This window comes from Thunnus maccoyii, chromosome 15, assembly GCF_910596095.1.
Source record: "Thunnus maccoyii chromosome 15, fThuMac1.1, whole genome shotgun sequence".
NCBI classification, from domain to species: Eukaryota; Metazoa; Chordata; class Actinopteri; order Scombriformes; family Scombridae; genus Thunnus; species Thunnus maccoyii.
This window is the reverse complement of record NC_056547.1, coordinates 14,388,383-14,406,035: the sequence shown is the minus strand read 5'-3', so window position 1 is coordinate 14,406,035 and position 17,653 is coordinate 14,388,383. Positions and strand designations below refer to the sequence as shown.

The window sequence follows — 17,653 nt, the reverse complement described above, 5'->3', positions numbered from 1 at the left end:
ATTGGTTAGCTCCCGTCTGACAGCTGGCGGGGCTGTCATTAAAGGTGAAATATGCTCATGACATTACAGAGAGAGCCTGACCTGGCAGTTGACAGATGACTTCTTGTCTGCCCGCTGTGGTAATTGTGTAACTTTTCATGAATGCCAGGCTGATATTAGTGGCAAAACTAAAGCCAAGTCTAGAACAGGATTTACATTTGTTATTCTTATGATCTGAAGACAGTTGAATCAATATTTATGAACTTGAACATCCCAAAACAAGTTCTTTGGAACTGGGATGTTAACAAGAGACAAAAAAAAGAACTGCTCTTTTGTGAGTTTGGCAAGGTTTTATATCTAAATGAGCTTTTTGACATTGTAGTGTGGATTGTTTTGAAAAGGAAGATGGCCCCATCTCCATGCGCAATTACTCCGGGAGCTGGCACTTTGTCACACAGTGTCCATCTCCATTCGCAGTCAATGGAGCAGCTCCAGGTTTTGTCTCATAAATGTCGTCAAGTCTCTTCTATCTTAGTTTCTTGCCTTGGAGAAACCATTTCCTGGTCACAAATAGCCATTTAACTGTCAGAGATGATAGCAATAACTTATTCAAATTACATTTTAGGTTGACTTTTCTCTCCTATTGTTCTATAAAGAAAGATCAAGTCCATTCATTTTTGGATCTTGAGTGTCCCTTTGTAACACTAGTTTTCTGTGTGCTTGTGTTTCTCTCTGTTTCTCCATAGGGATGGTCCGGACCAATCATCTCCTCAGATCGGCCAGTTTAGTGGGAACACAGCTCTGGAGTCTGTCTACTCGACCTCCAACATCATCCTCATCAAATTCCACTCTGACTTCTCTGGAGCCGGATTCTTTGTCTTAAGCTATCATGGTATGACAGTAACAATATTATCACAGAGCTAGTGGCGATAATCAGTCTGTGGTATTAGTGGAACACATCGTTTGATAAACTCTCACGAACTGTTGTCTGCAGTTGGCCTTGTTTTCCTGAGTTTTGTTGCTAAAACTATAATGCTATCATTAGTTGTAACTGCAGTGATGGCATCGATCTGTTTGGTGTTTGGTGTGTTAGATTCTCTTCAACTCCATCCTCATTATGTTCCATTCAGACCTTCTTCCTTTGTATCATTCTGACTCATTCTACCTCATAAAGTTTATTCTTCCACTGGAACGTTTTACGATCTGACTGAAGCTGGCTTCCTGTCACATCTACATCCTTGTCACACTAATAATATGTGACTCTCTGCAGTGATATTGATAGTTTTCGTATTATGAATACCATTGGTATTTGCAGCACTGTTAAAAGGTTCTCTTTTGTCAACATTTTACAACTTAAATCAATGGAATTTTGTCTTGCAAAAGGCATTTTGAATGCTATTATAATATAAGCCAATAGCCCGCTATTCTAAATGATAGCAGCCGGGTTTGGGTTTTACCAATGCAGTACTTGAACGAGTCCATTTTTTTCGGATTCTACTTGCTCAGTATACTGTATAGAATCAGTAGACTAGTTTGTTTATTGTCCTTTAAATCAGTTTATTGATCCAAAAGGAAAAAGATGTAACCAACCCCCCCCCCCCCTAAAAAAAAAGAAAAAAAATGTTTTAATTAGTGCTTTGGTCATGCAACTAATTTGTTATTTTAACGGAAAGGGTAAACCTGCAGTATGCAACAAAAACAATTAAAAAATTCATTAGTAAGACTCTCAGCCTGAATATAGAAGGGTTTTTGTCGCTGTCTGACACACATACACACACACGCACGCACACACAGAGTCATCTCCCCTCCACAGAGTTGTGGAGATTGTATTTTTGCTGGTCCTGAGCTGCTCTTTCTCAATACTAAAACTGTCTGTGCCCTTCAGCTTTTCATTTCATTTCAATCTTTTGCTGTGGTCCTTCAGTGCACTTAGATTTCCCTTTTGTTTTCTATCACTATTTAAGATGAAAACCTCCCCAATCGTCTCTGTTTCTCTTTTTTTCACCTGACTGCCCGCAAACATCAATCTTCAGACACTTCGGTCTCTGTCATTTTTGTCTGCATCCATCTGCTGTCATATGAGAGGATTTAGCTCTACTTTGGCTGACACTCATGATCACATGATCATTTATGTGCTGACCACATGAACCCACTTTTTGTATAATGGTTTTAAAGGGTTATATTTGCCAAATAAAATGTTGTATAAAGCTAGAATTATAATATTGTCCTAAAACTGTAGGAACCTATTTACACTGAAGAATTCCATACATGTAAGAAATCCTTGCAGTATCATTTTTGGACCAGAGTAGCATGTTACTTTTACTATTATTGTTCATTCATTTGTGTAAAACTTGAATTTAGTTTCACTAGATTACAATCTTTAACATACAGTATAATTAGTGTTCATTTGTATGTAGTCAGTCTAATGCTCCTACTGTTACTCTCATTTTGGTCATTTAAATGTTTTCATTTTTGCCATAGGATGAGAAAAATACTTTATAAGCACCATTTGTCCTCAAAATGCATCATCAAGACCAAAAGTAACCTTTTTGGCTGGACTGACCACAGACCAGCCCCATAACCATGGTTGTCCATGAGTGAGTGACTGAGTGAGTGATGAGGTTGCATCATTGGTCAGCCAGCCAAGTGTTGGAGTTTCCCCATTGGCCATTGGCTCTTTCATAATTAATCAACACAAGATGATGGAAGTGGAGGACAGCAGCACGACGCAGAGTGACTGTGTTTCCTCAGCTCAGGTGTTAAATGTAGTGAAGTTAGCTAAACTCCTGTTTAAACAGACACATAACAACGTCTCTACTGTCTCCTCTTCTACTGTCAGTGTGATTGACTCTCCAGCTGACAGCGCTGTCAACAGCCAGCAGGAGAGACGCTCTGTAGTGCGTTCGGATTTTATAATTGAACTAATAACAGGACGCAAGCTTTTTATTTCTCTGATGTTTTCACATCTCAAACGATGAACAACAGCATTAAAAATCGAATCTTGCAGGTAAAACATGAGACTCATGTAGGCTGTTCAGTTTAGTGTGGGCCAGCTGCTCTGCAGGTGCGCTTGATTTGACTGTAACTGCAGTAACCAGGCAGAGATAAGCCTCCTGAATTTGCACCCAAAATGCTGTCAAAACTTTAATATACAATTTCCACTGCAGCCTCCATGATCATCGACCAGGAAAGAGGCAGAAAAAAGATGGATAGGGACATAAGGGAGTAACAAGCACCGACAAAACACTCAATGCAGAGTGAAAAACGAGAGATATCTGCAGAGTGAAGCAGATGAAAGAGTAAGGGGAGTTAACAGATAATTAGAATAGTTATTATTAGAATTAAAATAAGTTCTCTTTCAAGTCAAACATCCCAAGATATGAGTGGAAAGTATTGTTCTTGCAACATTTATAACCTTTTTTGGCTTAATCATGTCATGTGATAATGCTACTTCAGTACACTTTACCAGCAAATGTTGCTGGGATACTACAGAAAATTGCAGATGAATATTTAATATCCAAGAATTCACATTATAGACACTACCACTGACTATCCCTGTAACAAATTGGCCACAATTTCACACATTGACCGTACACGGTCCAGCCACATATTAGGTTTTGACCTAGTCTTGTTTTTCTAATGAAACCTTTGATTTTGGTAATACTAGGTTTTCACCAGCCATAAAAAATAATGCTACTGCTGTTATTCCTCATTCTGGTCAGTTTAGGTCCTGTAATAGTTGCCTTTATTGGATTAAGTTTTAATTTCATAGAATGGTTTCTAATGAGTCTAACTTTCTTTACTCTGTTTACCCTTCACGACGCAGTTTGTCATCACCCACACCCACGCATCCGTGCAGTACATATACTTGTATATCTCCCGCCCCCTTCTTTATGCAGCTCATATTTGCTTCTTTTCAAAAGCTCCTGTTCAGTGCTCTTCAGTGAAAACATGTCAAGTTGTTTTTCGAGCAGGCTTTCCTGTTTTTTTTTTTTTTTCAGACAGATGACATGTTGTTAATGAATTTCCTTTGGCAGGTTTTAACTGTCAGCTGTCACACTCACACAGGAACAGTACCATCTGATGGATTCACGTCTATTTTCAAGGGGGGTGTACAGCAGATAGTGACAGGAAAGATGGATAAGAGGAAAGGGGGATGACATGTATGGTAGTTGGCATGGTTTTGTCACTTCACTTTTATTAGACAATATAACAAGAAAACAAAAAAAGACAAAAGTGAGAGGTAGGTAATGTTAGTGAGCAGGACACCCTTTTGATAATTTGGAGAAGACTTTAAATCTTAGTTGATAATTACAGGAAGAATAGGGGCAGCCTTCTCCCCAGCATGAATTTGTCACAGTAAGGGACAAAGTTTCTACATTTCTTCGTTAGTGTCCTTTAGTGACGTGATTGAAATTCAGAATGTCAGAGTTTGCATCTGAGACAGCTGCTAAAGTGCAGTTTTGGTTTGAAATGCCAAATAAACCCCAAAAGAAGCACCAATCCACTGTTCGGGGATGTTTATCCGAGTCATTGTCTCTCTATTTATTTATCTGTGGGTCAAGGGTTCTGAATGCCTTCGCTTCCATACAGAGATGAGGACCATACAACGGTGGATAATGTTGTCCTGGACGTGAGATTGAGAAAGCCAATGTGACATGAATGTAGAAATAGCTATAAAAATTGTCTTGGAGATTAGTGAGATCAATGACTGCTCACAGTGGTCCTCTCCTCTTTATGCACACAGAAGCTTAGATACTTTAGCTGCATACCTACAAACATGCACACAGACACACACAAACATAGTGGCACACACACACACACACACACACACGCACACACGGACCACAAGCTTTGATATGCATGAGAGCAGCAGATACTATTGGCAGGTCTCATTTTCATAGTCAATTTCATCCTGACTTATAGCCCTCAGCCTCCTCTCTTTCTCTCTCTCTCTCTCTCTCTATCCTCACTCTGTCTGTATTTTCTCTCTCTCTCTCTCTCTCTCTCTCTCTCTCTCTCTCTCTCTCTCTCTGTTAGTGAGTGATCTATGGTCATGCAGTAATATTGATTACAGCCTTCAGCCCAGTAGCTGTGAAGCCTATTCCTTTTTTATGATTCAAGGCAGTGCTGTATCTGTGTACCTGGTCTGCTTTTGATTCCATGCATTCCTGACCCAACTACCTGAACTTAAAAAGTGAAGTTAAACTGAAACAACTAAGATTAAATAAAAACACTAAGATAAACAGAAAACAAGTTGCATTTTCTCACTGCATCTCCCGGTGCGGTCATTTAGGCACAGACAACTGGAAGCTTATCCATTAGTGCAGGTACACCAGCAAGTAACATTAACAATTTCTCAAAAGTAGGTGCCAGTTTTCAAAGCGCTGAACATTCCTAAATTTTCACCCTGTCTAGACCAGCCCAGGTTAGGTTTAACAACCACTTTTCTTCTGACATTTTCTCATATATTGTCTCTCTTCTTGGCCTCTCTCCTCTCCTCTGCTGTGTCTTTTCTCCTAGCTTACCAATTAAGGGTTTGCCAGCCTCCTCCAGAAGTGCCCAACGCTGACATACTGATGGAAGATGGAGAGTTGGAGATAGGTAAGTTGTCTGTCTGTGTGCCATGCCTCTTGTCATGTCACTCTGATGGAGACTGCAAACGAGCGTAACTTTTCAGTTGCCAACAAGATAACAGTGATCGTCTTCTCCATAAACTCCACAGAAGACATCATACTTTTAGGGTATATACAAGTACCTTATTTAAGTAAATGTGCTTACTTATATTCCACTACTGACTGTAAATTATATGAGACTGGCAGTGTTGTTTCCTTCTCACTGCCTTGACCGTTCTTTCTAAACACCTTCCTCATACCCTGAATTTGGGCTTCTAGGCGACATCATACGGTACCGATGCCATCCTGGATTTTCATTGGTCGGCAGTGAGATTCTAACCTGTCGCCTCGGAGAACGACTACAGATGGATGCACCGCCTCCAACATGCCAAGGTGTGTGTATGTCAATGCAATAGTAGTGTTTTAAATTAATACTTCATATACGTCATGTTTAGAACATTGAAAATAACAAAAACAGTGTGTCACATTGAACATAACCCTTGATTTTCTGCCCATAGTCCAATGCCCCGCACACGATGTGCGATATGACTCTTCTGGTGTGATCCTGAGCCCTGGCTGGCCAGAAAGCTACCCTAATCTTCAAATGTGTTCATGGAGCGTTACAGTAGAAAAAGGATACAACGTCACCATTACCTTTGAAAGTTTCCACACTGAGAGAGAGTTTGACGTGTTGGAGATTTTTGACGGTAAAAAAACACACCCAAACACATACACACTGTCACACATTAAGACTTGAGTTAAGAAGTGTTTGTTTTCTCAAAGGTGTAAATATGTTAAGCTGACACTTTAATTATCCCCATGGGAAAACTTGGCATACAGTTAATGTCACAAAATGCAGAACAATACAAAGTAATAAATAGAACAGATCTGTTTATTTTCACCGTCTTATTCATCTCTCTCCCTGCTCCCCCCATCCTTTTCACTGTCTTGATCTCTCTCAGGTCCTACAGCAAACAGTCCCACTTTGGCGATGCTGAGCGGTGACCTGCCAACACCCTTTAACCTCACAACTGCCGGTCATCAGTTCCTGGTTCGCTGGTCCTCAGACCACGGCACAAACAAGAAAGGCTTCAAAATTCGCTATGTTGGTGAGTACCAAAGTATGTATCCCAACTTTATTTTACTACTACTTAACATTATTATATTGCATGGATATAAAGACAGAGGGAGATAGAGACAGACAGAAGGGCCTGCTGAGTGCTAGAGCTCTTGGAGGAGATGTTTCACCTCTAAATTGTGTTAAAGTATAGATTATGATTTGCACAACAGATATGCAAAAGTTAGTTGAGAAAGTTACTCAATTTGTGGTTTTGTGGGGAGAAAAATCCATGTGAATATTTACAGTCTCAGTTTCTTCAGCTCACCTAAGCATTTTGTTTCTCCATCTTCAGCATACATTTCTACCTCACTTCTGTCTGTCTCCCAAGCAGTTTACTAAATTGTATAATGGGTTAGTTCTTAAGTTTTATTCATCCAAGGAAAGCTTGATGAGCACAGATGCTGTTTTACAGCAAGCTTTGCATTTAGACAGTCTTGCACCTGGGCGTGCTGAGTATAACTTTAGACTTCCGGGCATTAAGCACCTTCAAATGGGTAATGGGGCTTGAGTAGGTTATTCAAGGGCATTTTTTGACAGTTAAGGGGGAGGAGGCAGTACTGCCTGTTTTTTTTCTTTGCTTATTTGCTTCGTACTTGTAACTTCCTAGTGAAGAACTGCTTTTTTAACCTTTAAATCACCACTGTTCCGTATGATGAATTATACTCTGAATAATAACAGAATAGCCTCCCTTGACGCTCCCACTCTGTAACCTTATCCAATAGCTGTGATTAATGTGAGCACCTGCATGGATTGTTTAACATATGCTGAAGATTCACCTTAAAGAATGTTTTTTAACTTGCACAATAAGGCCAGTGTATGACAGCAGACTCATACACTGGCCTAAAAAAAAATCTGCCCAGTTTCTAGTTAAAAAGAGAAATTTTTACCTTTATGTTATTTTTTTATTATTATTATTATAAAGACATACCAACTTTTTATTTTATATTTTTATTTCATTCATATTATCTTTTAACAAGAAACATTTGTCAGTATAAACACCAAAATTTTCTTTGTGTAAATGTAATCAGCAGTTGTCAAGCAATTTACTCTTAAAAGCACTAGAAGGGGAAGAAGCTGGATTGTATCTGATAAGAGTTTGTCAGCTGGCTGCTTTACCTACATGACATTTTAGTGATACCGGCCCCTAATGTGGCTATCATTTTAGTGTTTGCGGTAACTTTTAGTGCTTTTAGAAATAAACTGTGTCAGAGCCTTAACTGGAAATCACTGACAAACTGTAAAAAAAAACATCACCAACAGTGACTCTAAATGTTTAGACACACGAGAGAAATCACGGTAATGAGCCACTCTCTAACTCTTAAGTGGTGCTTGGTCAACACACAAATGATACTGGGCCAGTAGCAGACTAGAGGGACATATATAAGAACCAATAAATAAGGCCTTATTGACCTTATTATTGACCTTATTTTGGGCAACTGCCCAATGTGGGAAGTTACAGACCAGGCAGCTGGCCCAAATCTACATCTTACTGGCCCCAGGCCTAGTAATCTTTATATGCAATGACTGAGGAACATAATGAAACTGCTACTGGTAACTTACAATATGACATATTGGTATCGTTGTATAAGGGCCTTTATCTTCTCCCATAGTGACAAAGACCGCAGTATATCAGTAGTCTATAGACAAACGCAGTTGATAGTAAACTTGTTGCCAGGTTGTTTCCGGTTGCAGCAGCAGTCCCTCTTGTTTTCCCTGCTGCCAATATTGTCTGGAGGAAAGGATTAATGTTCCTTGGTGTCAGAATATTTCATCATATTGCATATAGCCATCCTCTTGATGACTTTGCGGGCTGTGTGTTCGCCTGTGTCTGACATCAACTGTAACTCTGCGCATTGATTGTTCCATCAAAAAAGTGCTCATAAGAGAGACAAATTATTTAGTTTATTTGGCCTTCATACAGCCTGTCGGATAGATCCTAATCACCATTATGAATGTGGTCATTAATATTTCTACTCAGTACTTCTATTTAGTTTTGCCCAACAAGAAGCTATTGTACTTACAGTGATGACATCCTACTCCTTCTTATGACTCTAATAGCACAGTTTAAAGTACACAATCTAAGCCGTAATTGTAGTCAGTAAAAATCTTATTCACAACCATGGCGCACATGCCATCAATCCATTGTGTTCAGGCCTCCTATTGTGTCATAAGTACAGTAGTGACTCACATTAATTGGTGTTTTTTTTTTTAGTAATCATAATCTTTGAAATTCGTTCCATGATACCAGAATGTAATATCAGTAACATTAAATCCTTGCTAGTAAGACTTTTATATACTGTTAATGTTTATAATTTTGTACACTTTCATGCAGACACTCTCCATTATTGTGAATTGATGTGAAGGCACTAACGTCTGTCTTCCTGGTCTGCTAGATTAAGTAACAATATTGTACATTAATATGGTAACAACATAGTATAGTATGGTTATAGTATAGAATAGTAAATGCATAATAGTAAAAATAAACTATCTTCCTTGATATTTCATGTTAACAAGGTTTTCTTGCTTAATTTTAACTGTCTAGTTCCAGTTTTAGTAAACCGCCCTGTGTTAAATCATTTCAAATCTCTGTTTTTAAATGTGTTTCTTCCACTCCAGCCCTGTACTGCTCCACTCCAGACTCCCCCCTCCACGGCTCTATCTCCTCTCAGAGTGGCGGCCATGTTAACAGCGTTGTGCGATGGGCTTGCGACCGCGGTTACCGTCTCATAGGCAACGCCACAGCGACCTGTCGCCGCACTTCACTCGGCTACCATGCCTGGGACTCTCCTGTACCTGCGTGTCAAGGTGTGTGTCACTGTGTGTTTGTGTTCTTAAATTCCACTGGAAAGTTGTTTATGTGTGATATCGATTAGTATCAAATACACCATTCATTCATATTATTTTTATGATGGAAACTTTCAAAAAGTGTATGCGCATTTTGGGCCAAAATATTAAAAATGATAGTTAATTACAGAAGGAAAAAATGGAAGTTTTATTAGATACACTAGCTACAACTAACATTAGTTACTATTTTAATTGAGTTCTGCCCAGATTGGCCGATAATTATATTTTTTGTGAGCTATACATTTGAACATCAGTCACTTGGTTGTTAACATGACTCATAGCTAATATAGCTAACACTGATACAATAATAAGCACATACTGTAGAAAGCACAACTAAATTCCTCTTAACTACAAAACCTTGAAAAGGCTTTTCTTCCTCATCTAAGCACAATTTATCTTTTTGCTCCATCAAAGACACATTCCACTTTGAAGTGAGTAAAATGCCAGAACAATTGTCGATACGCAGGGGATTACATATATGAATGTCACATAAAATTGGTATCCATTTGGTAAATGAAATGAAACATGAGAATGATAGACTGCTATGACTGCTATTTTCAGATAGTGCCTTTTCTTTCTCCTTTTCTCTTTTTGTTTTTTTAAGAATATACTACTGTAAGTTAAACAAAGATTTGATGAAATTTTAATGTTGCACCTGCCGTGGTCTAATCCAACATATCAAATAACCATAGCAGCTCATAGCTGGTATTGATAGAAAGTCAAATGAAGGATGTAAAGCACATTGTCAACACTGTGTAATAACACAGTCTGGTGCTCTACAAGCCAGTCTACTTAAAAACACCTTGGAGCAGCATGTTCAGCAAGATGGATGTATTTTTGCTAGAACTGGGAATCAAGCATCTCTCAGTTGCATATTTTTTGGTTTATGACATACATAACGTAACATACTTGACAGACATAACTGTGCATTAGGGCCTTCTGTGTGTGTCAGTTTGCATCTTAACCAGTGTGTATCTGTCCTCCCCAAGCTGTCTCATGCGGGGCGCCCAAGGCTCCGATAAACGGCGGCGTTTTAACAGCTGACTACTCTGTCGGAACAAGAGTCTCCTATTTTTGTAACGACGGATACAGACTCTCCAGTAAAGAACTGACGTCAGCCATCTGTCAGCCTGATGGAACTTGGAGCAACCACAATAAGATACCACGATGTTCAGGTTAGTAACACATAGATATCAGTGGAATATCAACAATATGAATACCAAATCTGACTGTGTTATTAATTTGGACACATCAAAACAGTAAAGCCACAGTAAAAACATCCATGAATGTGAACAAGAGACTGCAATGAAAGGCTCATTGCTTTAGTCACAAAAATCACAAAATATTAAATGATACATTATTTAAACAGTGATGGTTGAATAATCATTTCCTACAAAGTAAGATACTAGATATATTCTAAGCAACATTTATGAGTGGCAGGCATTTTGGCTAAGGCATTGTTATTTAAATTGCCAGTCATTATTATACACCAGTGGGATATTTTACAGTGGCTTGGCCCGACTCTTAGAAGGCTATTAAATATCTGACACTATTTTAAAATAATATATAAAATGGTAATTGTGTTTTTTTTATGTAAGTCAATTTCATAAGCCTTCGTTCTCTCTTTCTCTCTGCTCTGTCTCTTTTTAGTGGTCGTGTGTCCCAGCATCGGGTCATTTTCTCTGGAGCACGGCCGCTGGAGGATTGTTAATGGTTCACACTATGAATACAGAACTCGCATTGTGTTCACATGTGATCCAGGCTACTACAGGTTAGGCCCCGCCCACATCCAGTGCTTGCCCAATGGCATGTGGAGCTGGAGAAACGAGAGGCCGCACTGTCAGGGTGAGTAAATGAGACAAGTGATGATGTAATGACCGCTGCAAGTGAAAAACCGTATTAGCAATGAGCTAGCCGTTATTACAGATTTGAACATGTAGGCATTGGAAAACGACTCGTCAGCCCAATTAAGACACACACTGTATCTGTATGTTCAGATCCTAATGGTACTGTAAGTTGTGCAAAGTTTTTGTGTGTTTACTCTGATATCTACAAATACTTGCCATTTGCTGTAGATAATAATGGGACTTATTTATTCTGGCATACATTTAATAAAAAAGAGGAGTGTATGGGTGATCCAATTTTAAGGCAAATCAAGAGCCAGATTATGTTATTTTATTTCCTTGTTAATATTTTAAATCTAGACAGCGGGATATTACCACTGGCTGTGAACAGTTTGAAAAGAGAAAAAAAATATGATTAAATTGTTTTTAGTAAAAGCCAAAGTTGGAGAACTAGTACATGTACAGCATTATGTAATTAAACTACAAATGAATAAATGTAATTGTAATCCGCTACTGAGAAAAAACATATAATTAAATTGCAGGTACTAATCAAAATGTTGGTGATTATAAAGGGGTTACATCCAAATATATTAGTTAAGGTAAAAAACTTCTATGTAGAATGTAACATTCACTCTGCTGCTTTGCATCTATTCACCATGCAGGAATGCCTTCTTTTGGCATATGTCCAGACAACGTGAGTCAGCAAAGTTTTTGGGACATATTTGAGTGTAACACCATCAAGGGTAGGATGGCTTACAAGGAGCTGGCTCTACATCTAGACAGGTTCCATTCATTTGGCAGTATGCGCTCAAATTTTGAGCGTTGTTTTTGATCGGTTCTTGTTTGAATTTGCACCACCTCTCCTCTGCCAATCAAATCAATGCACATGGCCCTAAGCAATCTGAGTCTGCTATGCCTGCGACCAGCCAATCACATCAAGGCAGATGGCCATGTCATTAGACAAGAATGCCCTTCAGTGCTGGAAATGAGGTTTACATTGCCTGGTTTAAATTGATGTTTTTAAGACTTTTCAGCTTTATTGCCCAGTTTCAAACATTTGTTAGAAAAATAATCAAATGTGATAAGTTACATTACTTTGATGAGGCAATTAAGATAGTAACATTACTTATTATATTTTTAACAGGGTAACCACTAATCTGTAACCTATTACATTTAAAAGAAACCTTCCCAACACTGGTGACAGTAAATGGCTAACTAGCTGTGTGACAGCTAAAGTCAGTAAGGATCAAACGTAGATTAAATAATATACAAACACAAATTAAACTGCCTAGCCAGTTAAAAGAAAAACAAACAAACAAAGAAAAAACTTGTCATTTCAAATTTGCTGTTTTCTAAGTATAGAGGTGTATTTAATGTTACTTTAAATGTGATGTATTCATTCTTTATTTCTACTAATTTGTTGAAATGATGACTGACTTACAGTGTGAGGAAAACATTTTTTTTTCATCTTCCAATTCATACTTTAACTCTAACATACTCTAAGACTTGCCATGACATTTTTAAACTACCATCTGTTATTTTCCTTCTGGGGATTTTTGACATTTTGAATGAATGCAATTTTACTTAAAAGAATCCCGTGACATTTGGAAATTTACAGTTATCGTCTTCACCAAGCCTCTCTGAACATAAGAAAACAAGACTAGGTCAGAACCTACTATATGGCTGGACTGTGTATGAAAAGCTAGCGGGTCCGTCAGTAAGCTGCTGTTGCAGTCCAGCCAAAAAAGACATTAAATTTGCGTAATAAAGAGCTTGCCAACATTGGTAGTGTTCCTCACTGAAACCAATGAGCTCTACCAGCTACTCAGATTAACTTGGTGCTAAATTGGTGCACAACTGCTTTTAAATTGCTTGTTTCTGACTGTGTGTTGCAGTTATCTCCTGCAGTGAGCTGCCATCTCCACCCAATGGGAAGAAGATTGGTACTCAGGCATCATTTGGTGCTACAGCCATCTTTACCTGCGATGCTGGCTTCATGCTGGTGGGGTCAGCTGTCAGGGAGTGCCTGTCGTCTGGGCTTTGGAGTGGAACGGAAACACGATGTTTAGGTATATGGATGTTAAAACTATTCTGACGTATATGTTAAAATAGTGTATGTAACCTTGGTGACTGAAATTCAAGGTTTATGACATATACTGCATGTTAATACATACATACACTGACACACTGAAACATCCCCCATTAGAGAGGGAGTTTGATAGATGTGATTTTTCAAGTCAATCTAATGAGGACAGGTATCAGGTGACCTACACCTCTCGTCTGGTTGCACAGCTGCTTCCTTCTGGCCTCGACCACCTCACGAGCAAAACTATCACGAGGAAACTTCTGCTGTTCGGTCTCTAAATTCATTTTGAATGTTCTTTTTTATATATATATATATATATATATAAACCAGAGAAAACAGCTACTTTCTTCTGTCAGTGTGCAAGCCAGAGGTAACAGATGTTATGACATGGTGCTGTCACTTCTCTGTGAAACCTCACTACCTCAACAGCGCTTCCCAGAATACTTCACAGGCTGAGGGGGATTTGAGATGTAGTGAGGAGGCATGATTCTGTCAAGAAATAAATAAACTGAGGCCTAAAAAGGTGCTATAAACAGCATTTTCATTCAATAACTTTTCTTATTATCCTTCAAAACATATTTTGCTTGACTGTCCACGTTTTGCTTATTTAACACGTAGGCCTGTATAATTATTTTTGCTGTTTCCATCGCAGTAATGAAAACTGATATGATAAACAAGATTAAAAATGACCCATGTATTATTGATCCTCAAACAGAAGATCTGTCTCAAGATCTGCCTCAAATGGATCAATAAACAGATAAAAATAAATAAATAAATAGATGAAATTCTCTGCTGGGAAAAGCTCAAATGATTTCTCTGCACTGCCTGCTTAAAAAGAAAAACACACTTGAAGGTATTTTTCTTTATTTTACTTATTTATTGCTCTTAATGTTTTCCTTTTGTTTATTGAATGGCGGTTATAAAGTATGTTGAAACTGTGTAATAACTTGCTGTAAAGAAGAATAAGTTGACTGCTGTCTAGGCTCTAACTCTTCTCCAAAGTTCTGCAATATATTCAAGAAAGTAAAGTGTGTGACTCAATTGAGTAATGCCCTTTAACTCCAGTAATCAACACCTCAAAGAAAGTGTGAAATGACAAAGGTGATATGAGGCAACCTTTTCTCTTCTCTATATCTTCCACTTCCTTGGCTGCCTTTGAATTGTGAGCAATTGCTGATATCAGGGACACGGTTCAGGTTTTTGTCTACTGTAAAGAATAAATCAATACTCAATACAAACTCTGACCACTGAAAATACACATTTCCTTTCTACTTTGTAAAATGCCTTTTCATCATCTTGCATTAGCTCTCCTCATCAATCAGCTGTCTGGGAATCAATCTGATCTGAGCTGTTATTTTAATTTCCCTTTGGGATTAATAAAGTATCTATATATATATCTGATCAGGGAGTAAAAAGGTTTTCAAAAATCCTGTTTTAAGTCTAATTCTTTAAAAGCACAGGGACATCTTCATTTAGAAGTTGGATGCTTTTGAAGGAACAGTGAACAGTGACGCAGATGTGAAAATGTAAAAGGCAACTGACCATCTGAGCCTTCATTGTACATGAGAGGCAATCCAATTTGTGATAAAAACCTCAAATATTTTGTGAAGGTAGAACGCTTCTTATGCTCTCACTTTGATGTTTCATTGTGTGTGTGAGTGACTCATATAAAGGATAAAACCGGTTCCAAGCTGCAGTCGCCTACTTTTACACACTTGCAAAAGGTTTCAGCAGATGTTCAACATTTTAATGCTCAACACAGAGGCAACAAACTGCATCTTAAGCCAAGGAGATATTAAAACCATAAGGTGTGTTTTAAACTCCCAGACCCAAGCAAAATGTTACTGTTTTTGTTGATATTGTCTTTGTATCAAAATACATATAAGGGTAGCACATCTCAAATTTTCAAATACTAACATTTCACTTTTCACCACTCACAAGTAAACAGTTAAGTCTGAAACAAAACACTGTTTCTGGCCTTCAAATTCACTATTAATACCATACACTAGATGGCAATAAAGGGACATAGATTATAAACAGTTCTCACTTAAAAAGCATTTTAAGCTGTAATCATCATTAAGTCCATTTGGTGTCATAGCACTGAGTTTGTATATCCAAGACATTTCTGCAAATCCCCATCCCTTTCCTCATTCAGAAGAGCACCTGCAATTAAAAACATTGTCGTGTACAAAAATATGACTGAAACCAAGACCACGTGGCTGAGAACAACTGGCATGTATTGATGTGGTACCTGTGCCTGCTGCAACAATACAACAAATAGGAAATTGTTCAATCATTCCCACACTGGGGGGGATTTCCTTTTCAGGAATTTATAAACTGTGAGTCGACTCATGTGATTTACATGTTATTATGTACCTGTGGTCTAGCATACGTAGGACAACCCAAACGACCCCTTAAACAATGAATATCGGAGTACAAAACAGGAAATATGGATTATGCAACTGCAAAACATTATGCTGAAGCAAATCACGGTTCAACCTCTTCATTAAAATTCTGTGGGATTGAGAAAGTCATTATGCCTACTAGAGGAGGAGATGTTCTGAAGAGACTGGCCCAGACAGAAATGTTTATACACACTCAATACTATGACACCAAATGGACTTGATGATGATTGCAGTTTAAAATGCTTTTTAAGTGAGGACTGTTTGTAATCTATGTCCCTTTATTGCCATCTAGTGCATGGTCTTAATAGTGAATCTGATGGCCCGAAACAGTGTTTTGTAAAGCTTCATATTGCATTTAATGTGGTTTAAATCAGATTTAACTATACACTTGTGTTTGGAGAAAAGCGAAATGTTAGTACATACATACATTCTCTCTGGGCCGGTTTATTCAGAACATCACCTCCTCTAGTAAGCATAATGACCTTCTCAATCCCACAGAATTTTAATGAAGAGGGTGAACCATTATTTGCTTCAGCATAATGTTTTGCAATCACCTAATCCATATTGCTTGTACAGATTGTAGCTTTGTGCTCTGATATTTGTTGTTTAAGGGGTCGTTTGGGTTGTCCAGCGTATGCTAGACCACAGGGACATTATAACATGAGTCAACTTACAGTTTATAAATTCATGAATAGGAATTTTCCCCTCCATGAAGGGATGATTGAACAATTTCCTATTTGTTGTATTGTTGCAGCAGGCACAGTTACCACACCTATACATGCCAGTTGCTTTCAACCACATGGTCTTGTTTTCAGTCATATTTTTGTACATGACAATATTTTTAATTGTGGGTGCTCTCCTGAACGAGAAAAAAGATGGAGATTTGCAGAAATGTCTTGGATATACACACTCAATACTATGGCACCAAATGGACTTAATGATTATTACAGCTTAAAATGCTTTTTAAGTGAGAACTGTTTGTAATCTATGTCTCTTTATTGCCATCTAGTGTATGGCCTTAATAGTGAATCAATGATGGCCAGAAACAGTGTTTTGTGAAGCTTCATATTGTATTTAATGGGGTTTAAATCAGATTTAACTATATACTTGTGGTTTGTCCCTGTATCTAGAACCATGGATAAGAAAAGTGTGTATTAACTCTGTCCTTGTGTATATTACCAAGTTGAACCTGTATATTTCAAACACTTTGCAGAAGGTTCTGTGCTGAAACGCAGAGTTTTTCTATTGTGAGCAAGTGAAATGTTAGAATTTTGTCCTGCTTGAATTGGAAATTTGAAATGTGCTACCTTTTCATATTTTTTGGAACATTCTCACTGGATTTTGGGTTTAGCACTCCACTGAGAATCCCATCATTGAAGCACAACCTCCTTTTCCTATTTATTGTCTTTGTACCCCTGAAAATGTCTGACAACCCATCTCGTGGGTACAATAAGTCTTTAAGGTATAGTTTAGTTATGACAGAAATATTTGTATATCTGAAGGACAACTAGCTATCCCTTTGTCATAACAAAAATAAGTCAAAGAAATTAAACAGACAAACAGAATAGACACAAAGCATAACAGGAAAATTGCAAATACACACTTTATACAGAGTCTTACTGATCCTCATTAATCTGTTTTTGAGCCAAACACAAAAGCGCAGAACCTTCTACTTTTTGATGTTCTGTCCTTGTTTGTCTCATTACAGCTTAAGTTAATGCAAAATTTACAATTACAGTGGTTCCTTTACAACAGTACAT

General features: G+C 38.0%; 1 protein-coding gene across 1 annotated transcript in view; it reads left to right on the top strand.

Annotated features, from left to right (window-relative positions):
* Positions 1-17,653, top strand: part of csmd3b (CUB and Sushi multiple domains 3b) — a 386,683-nt gene that overhangs the window by 335,757 nt on the left and 33,273 nt on the right. The window contains exons 47-55 of the mRNA XM_042434723.1: positions 726-871; positions 5,503-5,583; positions 5,874-5,987; positions 6,113-6,301; positions 6,557-6,703; positions 9,331-9,519; positions 10,548-10,733; positions 11,209-11,403; positions 13,298-13,471. Of these exons, the coding sequence (XP_042290657.1) occupies positions 726-871; positions 5,503-5,583; positions 5,874-5,987; positions 6,113-6,301; positions 6,557-6,703; positions 9,331-9,519; positions 10,548-10,733; positions 11,209-11,403; positions 13,298-13,471 (1,421 nt within the window). The remainder of the gene's footprint in view (positions 1-725; positions 872-5,502; positions 5,584-5,873; positions 5,988-6,112; positions 6,302-6,556; positions 6,704-9,330; positions 9,520-10,547; positions 10,734-11,208; positions 11,404-13,297; positions 13,472-17,653) is intronic.